This window comes from Loxodonta africana, chromosome 2 (genome assembly GCF_030014295.1).
Source record: "Loxodonta africana isolate mLoxAfr1 chromosome 2, mLoxAfr1.hap2, whole genome shotgun sequence".
Taxonomy (NCBI): domain Eukaryota; kingdom Metazoa; phylum Chordata; class Mammalia; order Proboscidea; family Elephantidae; genus Loxodonta; species Loxodonta africana.
This window is the reverse complement of record NC_087343.1, coordinates 12,156,317-12,181,880: the sequence shown is the minus strand read 5'-3', so window position 1 is coordinate 12,181,880 and position 25,564 is coordinate 12,156,317. Positions and strand designations below refer to the sequence as shown.

The 25,564-nt window shown below is 50.0% G+C and overlaps 1 protein-coding gene across 1 annotated transcript in view; it reads right to left on the bottom strand.

The window, feature by feature from the left end:
* Positions 1-25,564, bottom strand: part of LPCAT1 (lysophosphatidylcholine acyltransferase 1) — a 91,331-nt gene that overhangs the window by 27,575 nt on the left and 38,192 nt on the right. Inside the window, exons 3-6 of the mRNA XM_064270555.1 lie at positions 22,265-22,479; positions 16,239-16,351; positions 10,950-11,010; positions 1,962-2,020 (exon numbers count right to left, since the gene is read on the bottom strand). Of these exons, the coding sequence (XP_064126625.1) occupies positions 1,962-2,020; positions 10,950-11,010; positions 16,239-16,351; positions 22,265-22,479 (448 nt within the window). The remainder of the gene's footprint in view (positions 1-1,961; positions 2,021-10,949; positions 11,011-16,238; positions 16,352-22,264; positions 22,480-25,564) is intronic.

Genomic DNA, 25,564 nt, shown 5'->3' with positions numbered 1-25,564 from the left:
GACCGCTTCTAGAAGACCCAGGAAAGGTACACTGCCTAAGAACAGCTGATGAAAATGTTTAAAGAAAAATCTAGGATTCTGCACAGATGACTTTATAGGTTCTTCTATTCTTGGGTTTATTCTTTTCACAGGAGATACATTTAGGGTGTAGCTCATGCAGACCAGATGGCCTCCAGCAGCAAATTGGCTAACAAGTGGATCTTGTCACAGTGCCAGTAAGACAGAATGGACCCCACCCATCAGCGTGTAGCTACCAGCTCTCTGACCAACCACTGCACTCACTCTCAGCTGACGGGACAGCCTCCCTGGCAACCATGTGCACTCCTCACTCCTCCCAGTAGAGTGGGATCTGCAGGTGACAAGGACCAGGTGTGTGCATCTTTGCATCCTCCAGGCCTGGCCTGACACCCCCGGCTCACAGTGCCGCGTGAGTCCGTAGCATCTGTATCAACAACTAGACCCTGCTGTGCCAGGAGCTGCACATGTTTCCTTTTAATAAACTTGCCTTTGACATCATAAAGGTGAACTACCATAAACAGAGAAGTGATGCCAGTAAAAAAACCTGCCCCAAGGCTAGTTTATCAGACAGACTGCAGTACACACAGTGCTGCGTCAGGCCCCAGGGGGACAAGTCCTGAGAGCAGTCCCTCGGCTGCCAGCACCCGCAGCCCATAGAGGCGAGAGGACGCTGGTCCCAGAGGGAGCTGCAGCTGAAGGTGACATGCAGGTGGCCCTGAGTGGGTGCCCAAAGGGAGTAGCTCCGTGCCACCCTCGGCTCTGGGGCCCAAGGAAGGAAGGGCTGACTGTCCCTGCCAGGTATGGAGCCTCCACCCAGCACCTGGAGGAGGTACTGCAACTCCTAAGGGGTGGATGTAGACACAGAGGCCGGGGCAGGAGGAACTTGCCCCGAAGTCTTGTCCAGGCTGTTACCACCCAGCTTGGCTATGTCAGTTACATCCCAGGAGCTCTCAGCCCCAGCTACCCTCTCCTTTATTTTGCTCTCAGAATAAACAAAAATCCCCACCTCAACCGGAGGTATGAGAAAAGCAAAATAACTACTTTTTTTTTTTCCCCAACTGTGATCAAACTAGTCCAGCTCATGTGTGTCAGAGTAGAACGGTGCCCCACAGGGCTTTCAAGGGCTGAGTTTTCAGAAGTCGATCTCCAGGCCTTTCTTCTAAGGTGCCTCTGGGTGGACAAAACCCTCCAACCTCTCAGCTAGCAGCTGAGCACATTAACTGTTTGCACCACTCAGGGACTCATAGCACTTGTGTGAACTCAGGCTTCAAACGTGTGTGACGACTGGCTTGTTAGGTGCTTTCAGCGAAGACTTTCCCTCTCTGTACCCCACGTTTACCCAGAGTCGAGGCAGATGGGCACAGATCTCACCATCAGCCTCGTTCCTTTCCCACTGGCTGCCTCCGGCCTTCTAGAAATTAACTGCCCAGAGTGTGGCCTGGGCAGGCAGAGCTGGGAGCAAATGGGAAAGTCCCCACATCATGTCAGGGACACCCACAATGGGAAAGGACCGCTGTTTCCATGACCCATGAAGGAGGGACTTTGTGTATGGATCTCGGGAAGTGTCTGGGATACTGAGGTTTGTCAGACACGGATCTGTAGGTGAGGTCCGTCCTGACTCCAGGGCTGAGCGCGAGGAACTCAGCCCCGCACCCTGGAGAGTTTCCGCACTCTGTTCACGACGGTTGGGTTATGAAATGGATGCATTAAAATGCCACAGGAGTCTCATTCTCAGGCAATTCACCTGGATGTTCAAACCAAAAACCAAACCCATTGTTCCTGAGTTAATTTCGACTCCAAGCGACGCTACAGGGCAGGGCAGAACTGCCCCATGGGGTTTCCAAGGAACACCTGGTAGATTCGAACTGCTGACCTCTTGGTTAGGAGCTGTAGCACTTAACTACTATACCAGCCAGGTTAACCCACAGGAAAACAAAACTTACCAGCTTATTTGGGTATCGTAAAACCACAGGCTGGACAGGAACTCCGGGGATAAACGCACCTGAAAAGAAAGGCACAGCCTGTTTTATTTCCGTGGGAGCAAGTAGCCCAGCGAAGGCAGGTTCCCGCCCAGGCTTCGCACGCTGCTGGTGAAGTAAGGTGAGGTTTCCTCCCCTTCCATCCCTGTCAGCAAAGCCATTCCAATCGGGAAGATCTCCTCAGTACCTGTACTAACTGTAAAGGTTTAGCTGAAACTATAGTATTATAACATGAACTTGGCAAGAGACAAAAACCGTGTTTCCAGACTGAGGTGCATTTTGTAAAAGCCATTTGCTGTTGAGTTGACTCTGACCCACGACAACCCATGTGTGTCAGAGTAAAACTGTGCTCCATTGGGTTTTCTATGTCTAATTTTTTGGAAGTGGCTTGCCAGGCTTTTCTTCCAAGGTCCCTCTGGATAGTCTTGAGCCTTCAACCTTTTGGTTATCAGCTGAGTGCATTAACTGTGAGCACCACCCAAGGCCCCCACTCTTTGTAACACATGTGCAAACTGAAGGACTTGTGGGAAGGGAGCATGTTCCCTGCCTGTCTGCACCACAGAGGTGCTAGTCATCCAGCCTGTGTTCATCTACCACTTCGGGGTCTGCTTCCGACCAGCACACACACATACACACGCATGTACTCACAGGAGCACACATGTCAGCTGCAGGTCTCCATCACTGTCCCTCAGCCAGCCACCAGCACACACACACATGCACACGAGTGAGCACACACACACATCAGCCACAGGTCTCCACCACTGTCCCTCAGCCTGCCACCAGCACACACGCACCTGCACACGAGTGAGCACACACACACGTCAGCTGCAGGTCTCCACCACTGTCCCTCAGCCTGCCACCAGCACACACACACATGCACACGAGTGAGCACACACACACATCAGCCACAGGTCTCCACCACTGTCCCTCAGCCTGCCAGCACACACACATGCACATGAGTGAGCACACACACATGCACATGAGCGAGCACACACACATGCACATGAGCGAGCACACACACATGCACATGAGCGAGCACACACACATGCACATGAGTGAGCACACACACATGCACATGAGTGAGCACACACACATGCACATGAGTGAGCACACACACACGTCAGCCGCAGGTCTCCACCACTGTCCCTCAGCCTGCCACCAGCACACACACACATGCACACGAGTGAGCACACACACACATCAGCCGCAGGTCTCCAGCACTGTCCCTCAGCCTGCCACTAGCACACACACACATGCACACAAGTGAGCACACACACACCAGTCACAGGTCTCCACCGTTTTTCAGCCTGCCACTGGCACATGCACACGTACACAAGTGAGCACACACATACCAGCCACAGGTCTTTTCCACTGTCCCTCAGCCTGCCACCAGCACACACACACATGCACAAGAGCGAGCACATACACACCAGCCATAGGTCTCCACCACTGTCCCTCAGCCTGCCACCAGCACACACACACAGACACACAGACACACACACACCAGTCACAGGTCTCCACCACTGTCCCTCAGCCTGCCATGGGACAGGTCCAGCATGGAAGACTGACAGACACACTTGCCCTGGGGTTGGACTGCCCAAACCTGGGCCTTCCCTCCTCTGAGCAGCTGCCAGCCCCAGGAACACACAAGATGTAGTGAGTTAGAACTATCAACAGCACTGTTGCCCAAGGGACCTCAGAACCTTCTAGCCCTCTCTTGACACAACAGACACTACCCACCTGTTAGACTCCATTGGATGCATCTGCTTTCTACACAGCAGGCTGCCAACAAAACCAAAAAACCAAACAAACCCATTGCCGTCAGGTTGATTCTCATAGCAACCCTATAAGACAGAGTAAAACTGCCTCATAGGGTTTCCAAGGAGCAGCTGGTAGATTCGAACTGCCGGCCTTTTGGTTAGCAGCCTAGCTCATAACCGCTGCACCACCAGGGCCCCAGTGAGGCAACAAGGCTCCACAAATTGTCACCAAGCAGACCACTCAGTTCCCTGTTAAGACAGCTTTTAACTGGGAGCCACCGGTGCTGGAGCACCAGTTTAAACTAACAAGCAGACATAACGAGGCACACACTGTTGGCTGGGATGGGGGCACGGAGCCACTGGGCAGTGTGTGGGCCCTGGCTCCTGTCACGTGGCCCGGCCGTGGGGTGACCGTGTGGGGTTGGGCCTGTCCCGGGGGACAGAGGGATCCATCTCCGGGCAGGTTTCTGGTTTCCTCTATGGGGCATCCTGTTCACCAGTCCCAGGAATTCTGGGCTGGTTTTTGGTGTGGGGTTTCTGCACAGCTCTGGGAGAATGAAGCCCACGTTTGCTCACAGGCTGCTGGAAACATCTTGTTCTCTGGCCAGTTTTCCTTCCATGGCGGCTGGAGGCGTCAGGGTCACCGTGACTGAGATTGTGGGTGGACACCCACCCAGATTTTGCCTTTTGCAGATCGCCCAGCTCCAGGCCCACCATCCAGCATTTAAACTCCAGGGGCTCCTGCAGCTCCAGGCCTCGTGGAGGCAGGCACTCTCGCTCCGTGCCAACTTCCTGCTGATATTTCACCATGAATCAGCTGGAAAGATGCTTGAGGGGACCCTGTTTCATTCAAAAGTCCCTCCTCTGAAGTCAAAGTCCCCTAAAGGGCATATAAAACGAATAACTAAAAAGCTTCAAAGACAACAAAGGAGAAAAAAATGTTTGTATACAAAGGACTCTGTTAACTACCCTTCCCTGTTTATTTCTAGGACTCCACAGATGGGAAAATGCAACAATGTTACTTCTACCCCTAGAAGGGGCCCAGCTTATCACTATGCTTCTTCTCTGCCCATTTCTCTTCCTCCTAGTATCCAGCGCATTAGGGTTACTGGAAATAGCTGCCTCCATACTGTAAAGCAGCCAGGGTAAGAACCGACTCACGTTTGTTATGTTCCACTGATTGAAATGGCTTCTCCCAGTAGGTTTGCTTTGCCTGCATGTGCCCACGTACTCTTTTCATCACCTGGGCACCCTGAGATGCTGCACCAATGTTCGCTTTCTTGGGCCATGCTGGGGTGGGACTTCAGTAATTACACTGCCAGGTGTTTTGCTGCCTGATATGTCAGTATTTGCCCATGAAAAACACCAGTATGTTTCTTTTGGGGGCAGTGTTAATGGTTAGAGAAGGTTATAAGCCAGGCTTCTAGTATACAAAATATTATATTCTTATTAACAAAATAACAAATTCTCCCTGCAAAGACCAGGGCATCCATCCCTCCCAACACCTGGGCAAAAAGTATTTACAAAGTCCTTCCACTCAAATTTCCTGGTTGCGACCGTTAGTTTTATGTGTCAACTTGGTGAGACCCTTATGCCCAATTGTTTGGTCTCACACTAGTCTAGGTAGGCTCTGTTATGATTAAATCAGCTAGGCTCAAGGAAAACAGATTACCCTCTATAACGTGGTGGGCCTCTTCTAATCAGTTAAAGGCCTCAGGAGGAAACAGGGACTTTCTCCGGGGTGTGTTCTGCCTCTAAACTATAAACAGGCCATTTTGACAAAGCTCTTTCACTCTTCTTCTCACCTGATCTATGGATCTTGGGACGCAAGACTGCAGGAATCCCCAGCCTAAAGCCTAACCTACGGATTTTGGACTTTCCAGCACCCCCTACAATCGTGTGCACCAATTCCTTACAATAAATCCCTCTCTTGACACACACACACACACACACACGCATCTATATATCTCTCACTGGTTCTGTTTGTCTAGACAACCCTCACTGAGACTAAGATGCTGGTCAGCAAATTGCCACGTGCCAGACACCCCTGCTGCCATGGTCCTGGGGGCAGAGGGAGAATTTGAACTTGGGATTTCCCAGCCAGTGAGGAAGCGTGTGCTTGTCCACTACCTTGAACTGAACCCTCGCTGAGTTAGACGATGGGATGATACCACCAACAAAACCTTGGACCCTGGACTGGACCGTCACCAAGAAAATATGACTGGATACATTGTATCACACGCTCCTGCCTTTATTAATTTGTGAGTGACTCCCCCTGCCTGGAGGCCTCTTGATGGCAGGGACGGGGCCTTTTCTGTCTCTGAATTTCAGTGTCCGGCAGGGGCCTGATGCTGAGCAATGGTCCCTAAATGCGTGTCTGATGAACGACTAAAAAAAATCATTTATCGCTGTTCAAAAGCTAAAGGAAAAGAAGGCTATCTTCACCCTCGTTAAACACCTACCGACAGCGGTTATGGAAGCAAATACTCAGATAAAGGACTGGTGCTGAACTTGAACTATCCAAAGTAGCATGTTCTGATCACATAACTTGAAAGCCAGATGAAAACCAATGGTAACACCGCATGGAACAGACTGCTGTCATGCTAACACATCTAACTGGGGAGCAGCGTGTGGGGGACAAGGTGAAGTTACCTGGTGTGGCTTGGAGAGAGCTGGCAGGAGGGTGGACCAGCCCAAATAGCAGGTCATGGGGTAAAGGGAGAACGGGGTACACCTGAGGAGAGTTTTCCTGACTGTGGCACTGCCCTTGCTGTGAGATGTGGCGCTAGTGTGGGCAGGGGGCGCCAGACCACAGTGGGTGGTGGTGGGCTGGGGGAGTGGTGGGTGGCAGGGGTGGTGGGGAGTGGTGGTAGGCCGTGGGAGTGGTGGGTGGCAGGGGTGGTGGGGGGTGGTGGTGGGCCGTGGGAGTGGTGGGTGGCACGGGTGGTGGTAGCCTGAAGGGGGGGTGGTGGGCCATGGGGGTAGTGGCAAGTCTTAGGGGTGGTGGTGGACCACGGGGATGGTAGTGGGCCTCAGGGGTGGTGGTGGGCCATGGGAGAGGTAGTGGCCTGTGGGAGTGGTGGCTGGCAGGGGTGGTGGGGGGTGGTGGTGGGCCGTGGGAGTGGTGGGTGGCAGGGGTGGTGGCGGGCCATGGGGGTGGTAGTGGGCCTCAGGGGTGGTGGTAGGCTATGGGGCTGGTGGCAGGCAGCAGGAGTGGCGGCCAGCAGGGTGGTGGGCCTCAGGGGTAGTGGTGCACCCATCCAGGTCAGGCGCAGGGACAGGCCTGCTGCTGTGACGTGATGATGTGGGAGTGTCCTGCAAAAGTCCAGGTAAGCGCTGAGGGGCATGAGTGAGGATGGTGCAGACCACCCCGAAGAAAGAGGGAGAGCATGAGCCTGAGTGAGCTGGGCCCCTTGGAATAGTAGCAGCCACCTCCAGAGCAGCCCTGAGCCTTCCCTCTCCTTCTTATTCCCAAGTCCCTGGTCGACTGGGAGTCCTGGTTCTTGGTGACTGGCCCAGCCCATGGATGAGCTCTTGGTCCACATCTCACAGCACCCAGTGAAGATCAAAGGGGTGCAGGGGGATGGCCCTCCTGCTCCTCCAGCCAGCAGGTGCACGGATGCTCACGGAGGGTGGAAAACCAGGCCTGGACCAAGCAGCTTGTGACACCACTGAGAATCAACCTAAAAGCCAAAGAAGTGCTGGTGTGCTGCTCACACTTTCCAGAAAGAGCAAACACTGCCATATTGTGGATATTTTCTACAGAAAACATTCTAATTTCAGCTGAATGAAGTACCATCTTGGAACTCAAACATAATTTCTACGATACCAATTCCAAGAGCAACCAAACACTGCTTTTGGGTCCTGAAGGGATTCCAAGTGTGAAGATGAAAGATAAAGTCCCCAGTGTGCCCCGTGTCAGTCCCAGAGTAACACCTGTAAATCCCAGCACTGGGCTGAGAGACAAGCACCGTCCATGGGTTTCATCAAAAAGCAACTTGTGAAGCCGCCAGCCCTCACCCCCAGGGCGATGCCTCATCCTCACTGCGAGAGAAGGCGAGGGACGGCTTGGCACGTGGTCTCACAGGTGCCGTGAGCTCTCATCACACCTTGCTGCATCTGCCAAGCTGTGGAAATGGGGGAGTGGGATCCAGAGAGAGCCTGGGGCTCAGTCAGGTGTGTCAGATCCACACCTACCCCCTGTGCTCTACCTGTGAGCACGTCTGTGAGCTCTGGGTGTGCCTGAAGGCTAAGTGCCTGTATCTATAAAAGCAGGAGGAACAGAAGCTGGCAGGTGATGGCTGGGGTCTGCACACCTGGCATAGGGCAGAGGGAAGGCTGAAGGAGCTGTCTGAGTGACAGGGCGCCAGGTGTGACTGATGCAAAAACAAGGCGAAGCCAGACTCACCACCAGCAATAGCCATTAAGCCCTCCCATGGCTTAACTCTGCCCTTGAGAAGCCTCCAGTCTGGCATGAGACCGAGACTTGGGAGGGTCTTTGGGGCTGGACATACTCCGTAGGTGGAAGAGTCAGCAAAGGTGTCTGGATGGGGGTGGCTACAAAGATGTGACCCTGACACTGGAGGCCACATGGATGGGGAAATGGAGGAGAGGGAGACAGGTCAGGCAGATGGAGGTGTGTAAAACACTATTCAGAGAGAGTTGGGAGCTGGAGTGGCTGTGACTGGGTAATGGGAGACACAGGTGAGCCTCAGGTGTGGAGCTTGGTGACAACACAGGAACAGAACAAGGTTCAGATATACTTCAGGTGGGAAGCTGGGAGACCACATGAGGGACAGGACAGGGCACAGGTTTATCTCATGTGTGATGCCTGGAGACAGTACGGGGATGGGACAGGGCACATGTGTGCCTCAGGTGTGAAGCTTGGAGACAGTACAGGGCACAGGTGTACCTCAGGTATGAAGCTTGGAACAGAACAGGGCACAGGTGTGCCTCAGGTCTGAGGTTTGGAGACCACACAGATAATGGGACAAGGCATGGGTGTGTCTCAGGTGTGAATTTCAAAATACCTCACAGGGGCAGGATGGGAACATCCCATGTGCTGCCTGGCTTTGATCCATACATCATAAAAGGATCAACTCACTTTAACTTTCCAACCTGAGGTCTGAAGCCTGATTAAAAAGCAGCCCAGGAAGAAGCAGAGTGCCTTGCAGATGCTGAAATGTGACTTGAGACACGTACAGGACCTCCCAGCATGGAAACCTGGCTCTCTGCAGCCCATGGCTCTCATGCTGAGGGTGACTCAGCCTGCTGCTCACGGCTCTGCTTGCTGAAAATAGAGCTTCAGCCACGGATGCCGCCCCAACCTTCCCCACTGGATCCTGCATCCACAGCTATTTAGGGAACAGAGCCGTGTTTCCACTGAACGCAACATGAGTCCTCCCCTGGACACCTGCTATGTGGGGTACTCACTGCACATCATTTGCTCTCAGTTTTACCTGAGATGGTTTTGCTGAGGGTAAGCTATATGCTTTTTTCATTTCTATACTCCTTGCTCAGCACCTGAGGAGAAGCCACCTCAGAAACGAGTACAACAGGTGCTCCCCAGAAACTCTTCTCTCCTCAAAGGAAGGGGCTGTTGATGGTCCTGTGTAAGGAGACCTTCACATCCCTTAGTAGGTGTCCTCTGATGCTGAGCAAATGGCCAATATTTACAATGACTGACACTGTTCTAGGTGATGGCCCTCAGTCTTGCCTCACAGCCTCTGCAGGGTGGACCCAGCAGGTATGGACATGGGAGGGAGGCGGGGGGACACAATAGACTCTCGCCCATCACCGGACCACGGTCCACCCTCACAATCCCCCAGAGAGTGGTGGTGGCAGGCAGCCGGGGGTCACACCAGGTGTTTGCCCGGCTCTATCACTGCATCTGAGTAGTCATAGTTCAGAACAACACACTGGGAACATGATGAAATCTTCTGAAATGAAGCACTTTCCATCTGTGCACTTCAGTCTCTGTCTGCGGAACCTGCTGTCCACCCACTCAGAGGCAGAGGGGGGCAGCCATGCAAGTCCCTGCAGGAAGGGCCATGGGCATGCACACAGGTGGGAGAAACGGCTGCCTGGATGGATGCCCCCTCCAGCTCAGCTTGGTGACCAGAGGCTCCCCTCCAGCTCAGCTCAGGGTCCAGAGGTCCCCCTCCAGCTCAGCTCAGCGCCCAGAGAGAGGTCCCCCTCCAGCTCAGCTCAGTGCCCAGAGGCTCCCCTCCAGCTCAGCTCAGGGTCCAGAGGTCCCCCTCCAGCTCAGCTCAGTGCCCAGAGAGAGGTCCCCCTCCAGCTCAGCTCAGTGCCCAGAGAGAGGCCCCCCTCCAGCCCAGCAGGGTGCCCAGAGAGAGGCCCCCCTCCAGCTCAGCAGGGTGCCCAGAGAGAGGCTTGAGGCACGGGCCCCTCCCCATGCACTGGTGTCACGCAACTCCCTGAGGCACTGCACTGCACATGGCCCCCGACTCCATGCCACAGGAAGCTGTCTACACACGCCAGGCTAAACACAGTTTACCAGGATGCGGACCACACCAGGGCAGCACCAATCTCCCAGAAGTACACCAAGAGATATGACATCACATCCTTTCATTCACTCTAACAAATGCCAAAGCCAAACTCACCCCGCCCACTCCCATGCCTTCACAGCTGGGGGCTCAGTGTCCTGCACAAGAACCTGGGACCCACAGGGGAGAAACCCGATCCACATGCATTTACCACCTGGTCCTGGTCCAGCAGGCAGAAGCTCTGACCACCTGGGTCTGCCACCTGCTCACAGACCTCTGTGTTTGGGATTTCCAGGGCTCTCTGAGCAGTCAGTTTCAGACCAAGAAGCCACCAGGTAGAGCTCCCAGAATCTGCCTGATTCTGCCTCGCTTTGAACCATTCCCAAAGGTGAAGGGGCCTATCTCAAATCCAGGACACCCACCAACCTGCACCTCAAAACAAAGCAAACACGTCCATTTCATTATAAACATTTTGAAACCGTGTCATCTTCATCCTCTTGCAAACACTATAATCCTTGGGCCAAATTCTAAAATTATTTTGTGATTTTGTTTATGGATGTTTTTAGGAACCGCCACATACGAGAGAAAAACAAATTTTTTGTTATTAACATACGATATTATTCTAAAAAATTATTTTAATATTTTCCCTTTCTCAAGGAGAAAAATAATTAAGAAAAACTACATACCAGGTTTGAAGGTAATCAGGCAGGTCCTGTTGGTACAAGTGCCTTCTGGAAAAATCATTATCTTGAAATGAAAAACAAAAAAAAAAAGCCAACATTAAGGGTTACGTAACTCAGAGTTCACAGGCGTCCATCTGCACGGTATTATTTTCTCTGCTACTGAAATAACTCTGAGACTTTAATCGGATTCAGCTGAAACTCAGATTAAGTGCACACAGCTTCCTGTAGACAGCTGTATAGGTGGCTTCTGCTCTCCCCACGCATCATAAGCCATGGTACAATAACTATCTTGCTCGTGGAATATTGCACAGCTGTTAACAAAGACCAGCTAGCTCTCTGGAAGCCAGCAGGACTAGATCACTAAGTCCTGGTAGGCAGCGGCAGGTCACAGGATGACGTGAAATGCACAGTGTTTCTGAGAAACAAAGTGAATGACGGGCGACCTGCAAGATGCCTTCTGGGGACACACGGGTACATCTGTAAATGTGTTCGCGGAGGTCTGGAAGAACATGTGCGTGGTTATCCTGGTGAGAGACAAGGCTGTGGTGACTGGCTGGGTGTCCTTCTCAAAGGGACTGCAACCTTCTGTGATGTTTTAATTTTAACTTCGCACAAAGAAAAAAATGCATTTCTCTCTCTCACACACACATTTATATAAATCATGTAATTATTTATTTACATGTATAATTAAAAACTAAAAACCTGAGTTACTGCATGTACGCTTACTGTTGGCAGTTGTGCCACAAATCAAGGTGGACACCTCAATATCAGTGCCAGTCCAGCACCAGGCGAGGCTGCTGCCACTGCTCGGGACTCTGGAGCTTGCTCTCTGCTGTCTGCCACCTACCCAGCCACACTTGGTCCCATCCTGACCCCAGCCCTGCCCTCCACCCCAGCCTAGTCCCCTCCCCCAGGCCCTCCACCCCTTCTCCTCACCTCCTCAGGCACTGAGCGGCCCTGGCTTCCCAGGCTCCACCCAAGCCTGGCATAGCACATCCCTCTGACTTGGCTTTCAGGATGTGAAACTCAGACACAGAATGTCTGAGAGCCAGAACTTAAACCGAAATAGCACCAGAGCTTAACTAAGTTAGAAAAGAAGGAAATGACAGTCCATCCCTCTGGCATCTCAGTGGAGACAGAGGCTACTTAGTGCAGACTTCTTTCTACACTGTGAGAGAGGCTAAGTGATAGAGTCTCACACTCCTGCCGCCAGAGCCCACTGTGGGCCCATACTCACACCACCAACAGAGGTGTCCTTTCATTCACTCTACTCACACCACCGACAGAGGTCCTCCTTTCACTCACCCTACTCACACACCGACAGAGGTCCTCCTTTCACTCACCCTACTCACACACCGACAGAGGTCCTCCTTTCATTCACTCTACTCACACCACTGACAGAGGTCCTCCTTTCACTCACTCTACTCACACCACCGACAGAGGTCCTCCTTTCACTCACTCTACTCACACCACCGACAGAGGTCCTCCTTTCACTCACTCTACTCACACCACCGACACAGGTCCTCCTTTCATTCACTCTACTCACACACCGACAGAGGTCCTCCTTTCACTCACTCTACTCACACCACCGACAGAGGTCCTCCTTTCATTCACTCTACTCACACACCGACAGAGGTCCTCCTTTCACTCACCCTACTCACACACCGACAGAGGTCCTCCTTTCACTCACCCTACTCACACACCAACAGAGGTCCTCCTTTCACTCACCCTACTCACACACTGACAGAGGTCCTCCTTTCACTCACCCTACTCACACCACCGACAGAGGTCCTCCTTTCATTCACTCTACTCACACACCGACAGAGGTCCTCCTTTCACTCACCCTACTCACACACCGACAGAGGTCCTCCTTTCACTCACCCTACTCACACACCGACAGAGGTCCTCCTTTCATTCACTCTACTCACACACCGACAGAGGTCCTCCTTTCATTCACTCTACTCACACACCGACAGAGGTCCTCCTTTCACTCACCCTACTCACACACCAACAGAGGTCCTCCTTTCACTCACTCTACTCACACACCGACAGAGGTCCTCCTTTCACTCACTCTACTCACACCATCAACAGAGGTCCTCCTTTCACTCACCTTACTCACACACCAATAGAGGTCCTCCTTTCACTCACCCTACTCACACACCGACAGAGGTCCTCCTTTCACTCACTCTACTCACACCACCAACAGAGGTCCTCCTTTCATTCACTATACTCACACAACAGAGGTCCTCCTTTCACTCACTCTACTCACACCACTGACAGAGGTCCTCCTTTCACTCACTCTACTCACACACCGACAGAGGTCCTCCTTTCACTCACTCTACTCACACCACCAACAGAGGTCCTGCTTTCATTCACTATACTCACACAACAGAGGTCCTCCTTTCACTCACTATACTCACACCATCAACAGAGGTCCTTCTTTCACTCACCCTACTCACACACCAACAGAGGTCCTCCTTTCATTCACCCTACTCACACACTGACAGAGGTTCTCCTTTCACTCACTCTACTCACACACCGACAGAGGTCCTCTTTTCATTCACTATACACACATGTCGACAGAGGTCCTCCTTTCATTCACTCTACTCAAACCACCGACAGAGGTCCTCCTTTCACTCACTCTACTCACACACCGACAGATGTCCTCCTTTCACTCACTCTACTCACACACCAACAGATGTCCTCCTTTCATTCACTATACTCGCACCACCAACAGAGGTCCTCCTTTCACTCACTATATTTACACACCGACAGAGGTCCTCCTTTCATTCACTATGCTCACACCACCGATAGAAGTCCTCCTTTCACTCACTACTCACACACCGACAGAGGTCCTCCTTTCACTCACTCTACTCACACCATCGACAGAGGTCCTCCTTTCACTCACTCTACTCACACACTGACAGAGGTCCTCTTTTCATTCACTATACTCACACGTCGACAGAGGTCCTCCTTTCATTCACTCTACTCAAACCACCGACAGAGGTCCTCCTTTCACTCACCCTACTCACACACCGACAGAGGTCCTCCTTTCACTCACTCTACTCAAACCACCGACAGAGGTCCTCGTTTCACTCACTCTACTCACACACTGACAGAGGTCCTCCTTTCATTCACTATACTCGCACCACCAACAGAGGTCCTCCTTTCACTCACTATATTTACACACCGACAGAGATCCTCCTTTCATTCACTATGCTCACACCACCGACAGAGGTTCTCCTTTCACTCACTATATTTACACACCGACAGAGATCCTCCTTTCATTCACTATGCTCACACCACCGACAGAGGTCCTCCTTTCACTCACTATACTCACACATCGACAGAGGTCCTCCTTTCACTCACTATACTCACGCCACTGACAGAGGCCCTCCTTTCACTCACTATACTCACACGTCGACAGAGGTCCTCCTTTCACTCACTCTACTCACACCACTGACAGAGGTCTTCTTTTCATTCAACGCTATACACACACACCGACAGAGGTCCTCCTTTCATTCACTCTACTCACACCGCTGACAGAGGTCCTCCTTTCATTCACTCTACTCACACCGCTGACAGAGGTCCTCCTTTCATTCACTCTACTCACACCGCTGACAGAGGTCCTCCTTTCATTCACTCTACTCACACCGCTGACAGAGGTCCTCCTTTCATTCACTCTACTCACACCGCTGACAGAGGTCCTCCTTTCATTCACTCTACTCACACCGCTGACAGAGGTCCTCCTTTCATTCACTCTACTCACACCGCTGACAGAGGTCCTCCTTTCATTCACTCTACTCACACCGCTGACAGAGGTCCTCCTTTCATTCACTCTACTCACACCGCTGACAGAGGTCCTCCTTTCATTCACTCTACTCACACCGCTGACAGAGGTCCTCCTTTCATTCACTCTACTCACACACCAACAGAGGTCCTCCTTTCATTCACTATGCTCACACACCGACAGAGGTCCTCCTTTCACTCACTATACTCACACCACCGACAGAGGTCCTTCTTTCATTCACTCTACTCACACCTTCCACAGAAGTACTCCTTTCATTCACTAAACTAACACCACAAACAAAGGTACTCCTTTCACACTGGTGCTTTCAGTTACCCTGACTCACACTGGATTCCCAATAAACTAAAATTACCCCCACTGTTGGGAAATACCGCCTATGCAGTTGCTTTCCATTCTGGACAAGGAAGGAAGGCGATCTGTAGACAGCATGAAGCCAGTGTTACTCCAACCCCAGCACATCTGAGGGTTAGGCTGGTCAGCCAAACGGAGAAGCAGGGAGCAGTGGCGGGCAGCCTGGAGGTCAAAGACCTCTCAAAGGGCTGACCCTCGGCCAGCACCCAGCTCCCAAGGCTGACTTTGGGAGCCCATGCCTGTAAGCCAGACCCTCCAATTTCTCCAGTGCAGCTAGAACCCAGATAGTCACGTGGCACTTCCAGGTTTTAAGTACTGGTCAACTGAAAGGAAAAACAAAAACAAAAACCCAACGTGGGCCACATAAACCTGTCTACAGAAAAACTGGGAAGCTGCCACTTCCCAGCTGGAGTCAGGCCCTCTGTGGCCGGCCTAGCTGATGTCGCCGCAGGAACCCCCACACATGCTGCCACGTTCAGTCCGGGAATTTTAGCACAGGTGATATGCCTTATACATAACACGTAACGCAGCAACACAGAGATTAGCCTGTGCTGACCACGGGGGGCAGGGTTCCAGCTCTCTCTGAGTCAGACCTCACAGAGCAATTAATTTTCAATCAAGATGACTCAGGAACTTGAGCTGCATTTGAGAATGCATCTTTCCTTATTTATTTGAATTTTAAAATTTAAGGCACCAAAAGCAAAGTATCAGTACCAGTGGCTGTCGAGTTGATTCTGACTTACGGCGACCCCACGTGCATTAGCGTAGAACTGCGCTCTACAGGGTTCTCAACGGCTGCTTTTTGGAAGGAGGTCACCAGGTCTTTCTCCTGAGGTGCCTCTGGGTGGACTTGAACCTCCAAACTTTTGGTTAGTAGCCAAGTGCGTAACCATTTGTGCCACCCAAGGCCTCCTAAAACCAAAGTATCTACTATTTAACACCTTCCTGGATTCTCTCCCTCTCTGTCGGGCGCGCGCGCACACACACACACACACACACACACTTTCAAACACACGAAAGGAAATGAAACTCAGCCTCCAGAGAAGATCGTTTCATTTCTTCTTTTTCCTCTCAACCTCAAAGTTCACATTCTTTGAAATGGACCCATTCACAACGCTAGTGAGGCTGCGTACCTGTGGCCACTTCCCGTTCGACTGTGCCCGTCTCTTTATCTCTTCCACGGTTTTCCTGCGCGAGTCCTGGTCTGATCGGGACACAAACACTGGCCGGATGTACTTGATCAGAGCTAGAAACAGAGAAGGCGAGGCTGTAATGCTACAGTGCACAGCTCCTGTCAATGTCAGAGGGGCAGGGCAGGTCCGTGGTGCACCGGCTGACGGCAGGGGTGCTGCCCCAGGGCCCCGTGAGACGTGAGACCCTGGAGATGCCCAGTGGGCAAGACTAACAAGTCAGGGCTGCATTGTGGCAGGCTGCACATCGGCCACCAGCCTTTGAGCAACGTGTGTAACAGTACCCGGCCGACAGCCCACAAGGCCAAAAGTGACACAAACTGCCTGTTCACAGGCCAGTACATCCGGATAAAGTGTACAGAGTGGAAGCCTGGTCTGTCTCTGGTTACCCATGATAACAGAGGAGGTGGTAGGTGAGGGAGACCCAAGGGTCTGGAGTCAAAGAGAACCAGATCGTACAGCCGAGCCCCCACCAACCCTCCTGTTGAACTGTGTCCCCAAAACCATATGGTTAAGTCCTAACCCCGAGTACGTGTGAATGTGGTCTGATTTGGAAATAGTGTCTTTGCAGACGTAGTTAGTTAAATTAGCACGAGGTCATACTGGGGTAGGGTGGGCCCTCATCCAGTATGATGAGTGTCTTTACAAAAAGAGAAGAAACACAGAGACAGACACGGAGAAGAAGGCCACGTGAAGACAGAAGCCAAGGAACACGTGGAGCCACCGGAAGCTGGAAGAGGCAAGGAAGGGTCCCTGTAGCCTCCAGAGGGAGAAGACCCTGCCGACACCTTGATTCTAGACTTCTGGCCTCCACGGGCAGGAAGAATTAAATTTCTGTTGTTTTCATTCACCAGTCTGTGGCAGTTGGTTACAGTAGGCACAGAAACTGATACACCCCTCCATTCCAGCCCCTGCACCATAAGGCCTCTCCTAGGTGTGGGGCTAGGGTCACAAGTCACACACACTGCTGTGAAGGACGCTGCTCACCCAGCCTAAAGTGGCAGCAACAACCAAAACATCAGCCCTCTCTCCCAGGGGGACTTTAAAAGTGGAGAGATTTCTCCTTACTAAACTCCAAACAGACTATGGAATAAAATTATCCCCCTTCGTTAAACAGCTTCCTCCTTTGAGAGACTATGATAAGTTGGATGCTTCGGCAGACACGCCAACCCGCCGACCCTCCTGGTGCCTGTTGAGGGAGGCGTCATCACTGTCTACCTTGAGCTGGTGAGGCTACGTGGGTCAATCTTCCCTGGGTCCCACGTCTAGATTTTGAGTTTCTTTCCTGAGCGTTTTTACTATTTCTAAGGAATACTACTTCATGACTTTCATCCTTTCTTGGAGGTCTTCCAAACAGTAAAGAGAAAATTTATTTTAAGAAAAGAGTAAAATTCCTTCTATTTTGCAACTATCAGATGGGTCCATGGGACCCTTTTAAAAAATTTAAGATATATGGTAGATCGCAAGGATCTTATTTTTCCTGTCTTGAAACATTTGTCTATTCCACCATTCTAGGAATGATTTCATCCTTATTTACTGAATATTCCTAACTCTGCTAAAAATGACTAAATGAGCAGAAAAGGGGAGGACGACGGAACTGTCTAGAAGGACAATGGTGTGGTTAGATGCCGTGGAGTTGGTTCCAACACACAGCGGCCCCATGTGTAACAGAAGGAGACGCTGCCTGATCCTGCACCATTTCCATGACCGTTGTTATGTTGGAGTCCACCGTTGTGGTTACTGTGTCGGTCCATCTCATTGAGGGTTTCCCTCATTTTCCTTGACCCCTCTACTTTACCAGACAGGATGTTCTTTCCTAGTGATTGTTATATGTAGGGTTTTCATGGGCTAATTTTCAGAAGCAGATTGCCAGGCTTTTCTTTTCTTCCTAGTCTGTCTTAGCCTAGAAGCTGCACTGAAACCTGTCCACCATGGGCGACCCCGCTGGTATTTGAAATACTGGTGGCACAGCTTCAAGTGTCACAGCAACAGGCAAGTCACCACAGTACGACAGACGGACAGAGAGGTGGTGGAGAAGGACAGTGCAACAGAGAAACAAACGATCCCTACTGCACCATCTTTTAGTTTCCTTATCCTTGTGCCCAAAGTGCTGCACCTTTCTCAACAGGGCCTAAGAGCAGTCTGCAGACACCATCTTTGTAGTCTGGCTGGTTGGTTTGTTTCACGGAACAGTGCTGAGATCTCGGAAGTTCTCGTTTTCTGTCCATAATGGCAAAGAAGAGAAAATTGACAGAGGGAGGCACTTCATGATTCTCAGACGGTTCAGGAGATAAATGGGGCGGGAGAGAACAGCTCTCTAGACTCTTAAGGATGATGGGTGAAAATGACTGAACAAAGTCTCAACTGTGCGTCTTCCGATGGTGACTCTTGAGGTAAATTTTCTCAAACCCAAGAATCGGAAGTGATCGGTGTGTTTCTGGGACGAACAGCAAATACGGCTGGCTTCTCATCCTGTTAGCCCTTCAACAGGAAGGAATTCACCCCACACTGCTTGGCAACAAGAACTTGGACTGTTCTAATGTTCTTTTAAAAAAAAAAAGTGTGGCTGCATTCTTTCACCTTTTTTTGACATTTATGCATCAACATTTACTTGATAAGGTTTGTAAATAGACAAACGCCAAAGGCAGTGTGTATATAAAGGTGACTGAAAGGAAACAAGAGCCCTGGTGACACGGTGGTTAAGAGCCTGGCTGCTAACCAAGCTGGAAGTTCAAATCTACCAGGCATTCCTTGGAAACCCTATGGGGCAGTTCTACTCTGTCCTACACGGTTGCTATGAGACAGAATTGGCAACGCGCTTAGTTTGTTTTTGTTTTTGTTTTTTTTAAAGGAAAAAAAGATGAAAAAAATCATTGGATCGATCATTCTAATTGGTATTTATAAATCTAAAAATGAAAATAATTTTGTAATTACGGAGCAGAACAGGTAACTGCCCTCTCTTCAACAAAACTGTGAACTGTCAAAGAGCCGAAAAGTACTGTGCGTCATGAAACAAGTACAAGAAGAAGAGCCAGAAGTAAGGACCAGCTGGGGCCCACTAGAGATGGAGCTGAACTCCAGAGTCTGTATTCACACAAAGGATGTGTTCCAGGCTAATGCTGGACAGGGGATGAGCAGAGAGCCACTTTCCTAGAGCCGTGTCCCTCTCAGACACACATACTGTCAAAATCAGGAAAAGATGAAATAAAATTTTATGTGTGTTGTATTTAAATTCTTATTAAAATTTCTGATAAAAGTTGTCACTATCCCTTTACTCTTGCTTCTACAAATTATTCATAAAATGACTTAAAATAGGAAACTATATACAGAGGACCCACTGGACACAGAGAGAACATGGTGGTGACTGTTTTCCCTGATACCCTGAGGGTTAAGGTCAGTAGTGGGCTGGGCCAGGAACCCAGCTCTGATCTCAAAGCCTGTTGTTAGTTACCGTCTAGTTGGCTCTGACTCAGGGAGATCCCACGTACAACAGAACAAAATGTTGCCCGGTCCTGAACCGTCTTCACGATCACTGGCACGCTCAAGTCCGTTGTTGTGGCCACTGTGTATTCTGAGTGTCTTCCAACCTCAGGGGCTTGTCTTCAAGTACTGTATCAGACAATGTTCTGTTGTGGTCTGTCTTAGCCACCTAGCGCTGCTATAACAGAAATACCACAAGCAGATGGCTTTAACGAAGAGAAGTTTATTCTCTCATAGTTCAGTAGGCTACAAGTCTGAATCCAGGGTGCGGGCTCCGGGGAGGCTTTCCTCTCTCTGTTAGCTCTGGAGGAGGGTCCTTGTCATCAGCCTGTTCTTGGTCTGGGAGCATCTCGGAGCAGGAACTTCAGCACTGCTTTCTTGGTGGCATGAGGCTCCCATGTCTCTCTGCTCACTTCTGTCTTTTATATCTCAGAAGAGATTGGCTTAAGGCACTACCTAATCTTACAGACCTCATTAGTATAACTGCTAATCCATCGTACTACATCGCAGTCACAGTATTTACAACACATAGGAAAATCACACAAAATGGTGGACAATCACACAATACTGAGAATCATGGCCCAGCCAAGTTGACATGTATTTTTGGGGATACAATTCAATCTATGACATGATCCGTAAGGTTTTCACTGGCTAATTTTCAGAAGTAGATCACCACACCATTCTTCCTAATCTTAGTCTGGAAGCTCTGCTGAAACCTGTCCACCGTATGTGACCCTGCTGGGGTTGGAAATACCGGTGGCATGGCTTCCAGCATCACTGGCACACACACGTCCCCACAGTATGACAAACTGACAAGATGGTGGTGGTCTCAAAGCCTAGCTCCCAGCAGGTCAACTAACAAAGTCAGCTTCTGATGCCCTGAACTCAAGAACACAGACGAGTAAACCCGATTACGACCTGCACTGATTCTAACTGCTGCCTCGAGACTTAACCAAAGCCAACGTTTTAGAAGGATTTTGCAGAGCTGAATGACAGTGAGATGACATCATTCCCCAATGCCAGAACTTCTGAAATGCTGAGTCCACAGCCTCAAGCCTAAAAACTGCAAAGAAGCAAACAGAATAAGCTCCTTTTCCGGAAAACCCCAAACATTTTTCCAGTTCTTTTACCAGCGACTGTGCTCCTTTACACCTAGAGATCTGCAGTGACCTCTCAGAGTTACTAAAGTCAACTGTAAATCTTATGATGATCTCTGCCCAGCTTTCGGAAAATTCCTAGAAATTAACTTGATTTTCCAGGCACTTGTTACATAAGCCTTTCTTTGGAAAAGCTGGTTCTCCATGGCCTAATTGCCCCATGACAGGAGTCCACTGGCATTTGTAAACCTTCTCTCTAGGAATCTCGGTCAATTTAGAGGTGGGGCTCCCCACCCTGCTTTTTCTGGGCCACGCATCTGTGAGGTGCATGCCTTCTCTGCATTTTTTTCTTTTTATTTAACATCACTGAAAACTGATAACTCCCATAGTGCAATCTGCTACGCTGTTTGTGGTGACAAGATCACAAATCATCCAAGTGTCTGCCTCCTAGCTGGTCTCCCAGCCAGGCTGAAGCCAAACTGAGCTTGACAAAGACCACAGTGATTCTTTGATTTCATGATCCCAACAAAGCCACAAAGCCACAGCCCAGCCCAGCCGCTGACCCATGGAATCAGTGTTAACTGTTTCATGGCCAAGGAAGCAAACTCCCACTGCAGATGGACAGGCGCCCGGGTGAGAAATAGAGGTAGAATTCACACTTGGATCCACCCAGCCTCCAACGACCTCACTTTCACCACTCTCCCAAAATGCTTCCCAAGTCCACTGCACGAGGAGGGGTGTGCATTTCCCATGAAAATGACCCACTGGGTTGGGATCCTTCCAGGGGGTGTGGGCACAGGGAGGGAACGTCGATGCTGCAGAAACTGTCTGCAGCAGGACCTGGCTGAGAAGTGGGATCTGGTGGTAGTTCGTTTCAGCAGGCACTTAGTGATTGGTTCATGCGCCTAGTCAGGGTCATTAAGTTGTTCTCAAAGACCTCTAGAACTTACTATCTGATAAAGGCAATTAAAAAAAATTGCTCTCTAGTCCATTCTGACTCATGACTCCATGTGTGTCAGAGTAGAACTGCACTCTATAGGGTTTTCAACAGATGATTTTTCAAAGTAGATAGCCAGGCCTTTCCTCGAGGTGCCTCTGGGTGGACTCAAACCTCCAACTTCTCCATTAGCAATTGAGTGTGTTAACCATTATTCCACCCAGGGACTCCTGATAAAAGTAATACATACTTGTTAAGTATAACTTGAATAAGCACTTCAATGTTAGGATATTTGAAGGCACTTGGGTGAGAATAAAAATAAAAATCACAACAATGCTTTCAACGAGGAAAGCCACAGCACAGAGAAGACAAGGGGATGAAGGTGAGCCCTGCTTGGTGTGGGCACGGCTCCTGGTCAGAGCTGCCTGGGAGGGTGGGTGAGTGGGCACACTTACTTCCCCATATCGGGATGTCCCTGCTCTCTGCCTTCATCACAATGGACGACATTGTCATGGTCACAGGGATGGCATCAAAGTACGAGGAGTGTGGTGCCAGGGTCAGGATGGTCGCCTCAGTCGGCAGGGCCTGTCGCCCCTTCACGGCCACCCGGTGGAAGCCGCCGGCAAACCACATGGTCCGCATGATGGCCTTGAGCAGCAAGTCCACGACCCTGCAAGAGAAGGCGCTGCCGTGAGACCTGAAGCCAAGAGGTGGTACAGGCAAGACTCCAGTGCTGGGAATCAAACCATCCAAAAATGTCACTACTGCAGGTTGTAATTAACTCTAATCCCAAAGATGCTGGCGTGAGGACCTAAGCTTGGGGATCTGTGCAAGTAACTATCCCGGGTGTAGGTTCAGACCAACCAGTATTTGCAAGAGCTGTTACCGAGATGTCCACCTGAGGGAAGAAAATTGGTACTGCGCTTTCTCTTCCCTCTGACTTTCGATGCTCAGTTATATGTCTTCTTCATTCATTTATTCAAAGACACTAAATGCATCAATACAACACAGGGCTTTAGAATGATAACAGAACACGGCACAGAAGCCAAAGCTAAAGCAGCGAAGACCTTAAATGTTAAACAGTTATCTACTTGCATTCTAAGCATGTATTTTTATATTGAGATCTGCCAGGTAGAACTCCCCAAGGTTCCAAGAACACCCGAGGTTCCTGGAATCAGATGTTAGTAAAAGGAGCCATTTCTGGATGAAATCAGATGACCATAAATTTGGAAAATAAAGGTCAGCCTAGATTTGCTGAATCTGTTCCTGATTTACTTCTCTTTAAAATACATGTGCATTTAAGCATCTAAATCTGGGCATTTCTGTTCACAGTAATCTCTCTGACAAGCTACAAATCAGATCATCACTCAGCTCGTCACATAACTGCTCTGTGGGCGAAGGGCCCTTGATGTGTGAGTAACCATGAGCTCCACAAACCTTAGTCCCCGGAGAGAAGAATTCATCTTTACAAAGAGCCAAATCTCATTTAGTCACTGGGCTAAGTGGGTGATCAAATTGCACAAAATCACTACACACAGCAAAATGAGACACTGAAAACGTACCAGATTGATTTTCCTAAGTGGCTGAAAAACACTGTCTCAAGAGAATGCCAAAAGGTGAGTCCCAACCCACCTGAGTAGCGGCCCATCCCTGGAAGGGCACAGGGCCTCTCCTGGTGCCACCTAGAAAAGGCTATTATTATCTGGATGATAAACAACTACTGGGTGGTCACACACTGAGGCACGGGGGACCAAGCTTTAGTTTTTTATTGCTATTATTTAAAAAAAAAAAAAATTTGTGTTATTGTACTTTAGATAAAGGTTTACAGAGCAAATTAGTATCTCATTAAACAATTAATAGATGTATTGTTGTGTGACATTGGCTGCTAACCCCACGATGTGTCAACACTCTCCCTTCTTGACCTCGGGGTCCCCATTACCAGCTTTCCTGTTCCCTCCTGCCTTCTCATCCTTGCCCTGGGCTGTTGTGCCCCTTTGGTCTCATTTTCTTTTATGGGCCTGTCTAATCTTTGGCTGAAGGGTGAGTCTCAGGAGTGACTTCAGTACTGAGCTAAAAGGGTGTTCAGAGGTCATACTCTTAGGGTTTCTCCAGTCTCCGTCAGGCCAGTAAGTATGGACTCTTTTTGTGAGTTAGAATTTTGTTCAATGTTTTTCTCCAGCTCTGTCCAGGACCCTCTATTGTGATCCCTGTCAGAGCAGCCAGTGGTGGTAGCCAGGCACCATCTAGTTGTGCTGGACTCAGTCTGGTGGACGCTGTGGTAGTTGTGGTCCACCAGCCCTTTGGGCTAATCTTTCCCCTGCGTCTTCGGTTTTCTTCACTCTCCCTTGCTCCAGATGGGGTGAGACCAGTGGAGTATCTTAGATGGCCACTCACAAGCTTTTAAGACCTCAGACACTACTCACCCAAGTAGGAAGTAGAACATTTTCTTAATAAACTATGTTACGTCAAATGAGCTAGATGTCTCCCCAGACTATGCTTTAGTTTTTAAAACTAATTTGGATCTTTCATTAATCAGTCCAAGCAACCAACAGGATTTGGGAGGAGAAGTTATTTAAGGAAAAGTGTTTATGATTTAAGATAGCAGATGTTGTTGTCATTAGATGCCATTGAGTCAGCAACTGACTCATGGCAACCCCATGCATGATGGGATTAAATGCTGCCTGGTGCCGCACCATCCCCACGATCAGTTGCTGATCAGACCCTTGTGAGCCATAGGGTTTCCACTGGCTGATTTCCAGAAAAAGATCACCGGACCTTTCTTTCTGGTCTGTGTTAGTCCGGAAGCTCCGCTGAAACCTGTTCGGCATCATAGCGGCATACAAGCCTCCGCTGATGGATGGGTGGTGGCTGTGCCTGTCGTGCACTAGCCAGGAATCAAACCTGGGTCTCCTGTATGGAAGGCGAGAATTCTACCACTGAAGCACCAACGCCCTCATGATAGCAGATGTGTCTCAGGGTTTGCCTCCTTCTCTTGAAGACCCCAAATCAAACGTTAATACAGCAGACACCGCCCCGAACAGCAGGGAGCACCGTTTGGCAGGTGAGAAACTCACCGCCGGACCACATCTTTGGACGAAAGAAGGCAGATGGGGAATTTTCTCAAATATCCTCTGTATGTTTCTAATAATGATCTCAAATCCCACAGGGCATAAGTCACTGCTGCACGTTCAAAGTGCACTCGTATCAACACATAATATAAACCTAAAAGCAGAAATATGTCTACCTTCGTGAGACTCTAACGCTAACTGCAAGTCACTGGAAACTATAAGCCATGAGAAAGTTATTCAGAAAATTTCTGAACTTTGACACAGAAACACAGAAGCATGAGAAGTATGTAAAGAATGTAAACAGCCTCTAAGTTCACTCTGACTTGGCATGCTGTGACACAGGACAACATAACATAAACCCCAAACGATCTTCCTAACCTTGAAGAAAAGATACGCCATTGGGTTACTCTCTAACCCTGGAGAAAAGACATAATATAGTCTTTGATGTCATGCTGGCCCCTGCGATTTGGAACCAAGGTGACGAATTCACATATAAACCCTAAATTTCTGCTCACTCACTGAGAGAAGGCAGAGATGGAACTGAGATTCTGTTTGCTGCCGCCGACCTCAGACCCTCGCTACGAGGGACCTCCACCGAGGTCAAGCCACGGTTAAGCCTTCCTCCCTAGACCTCTCGTTAAAGGTCAAAGCCTGAACCTGAAAGATTTAGACCCTAGCCATTGGACT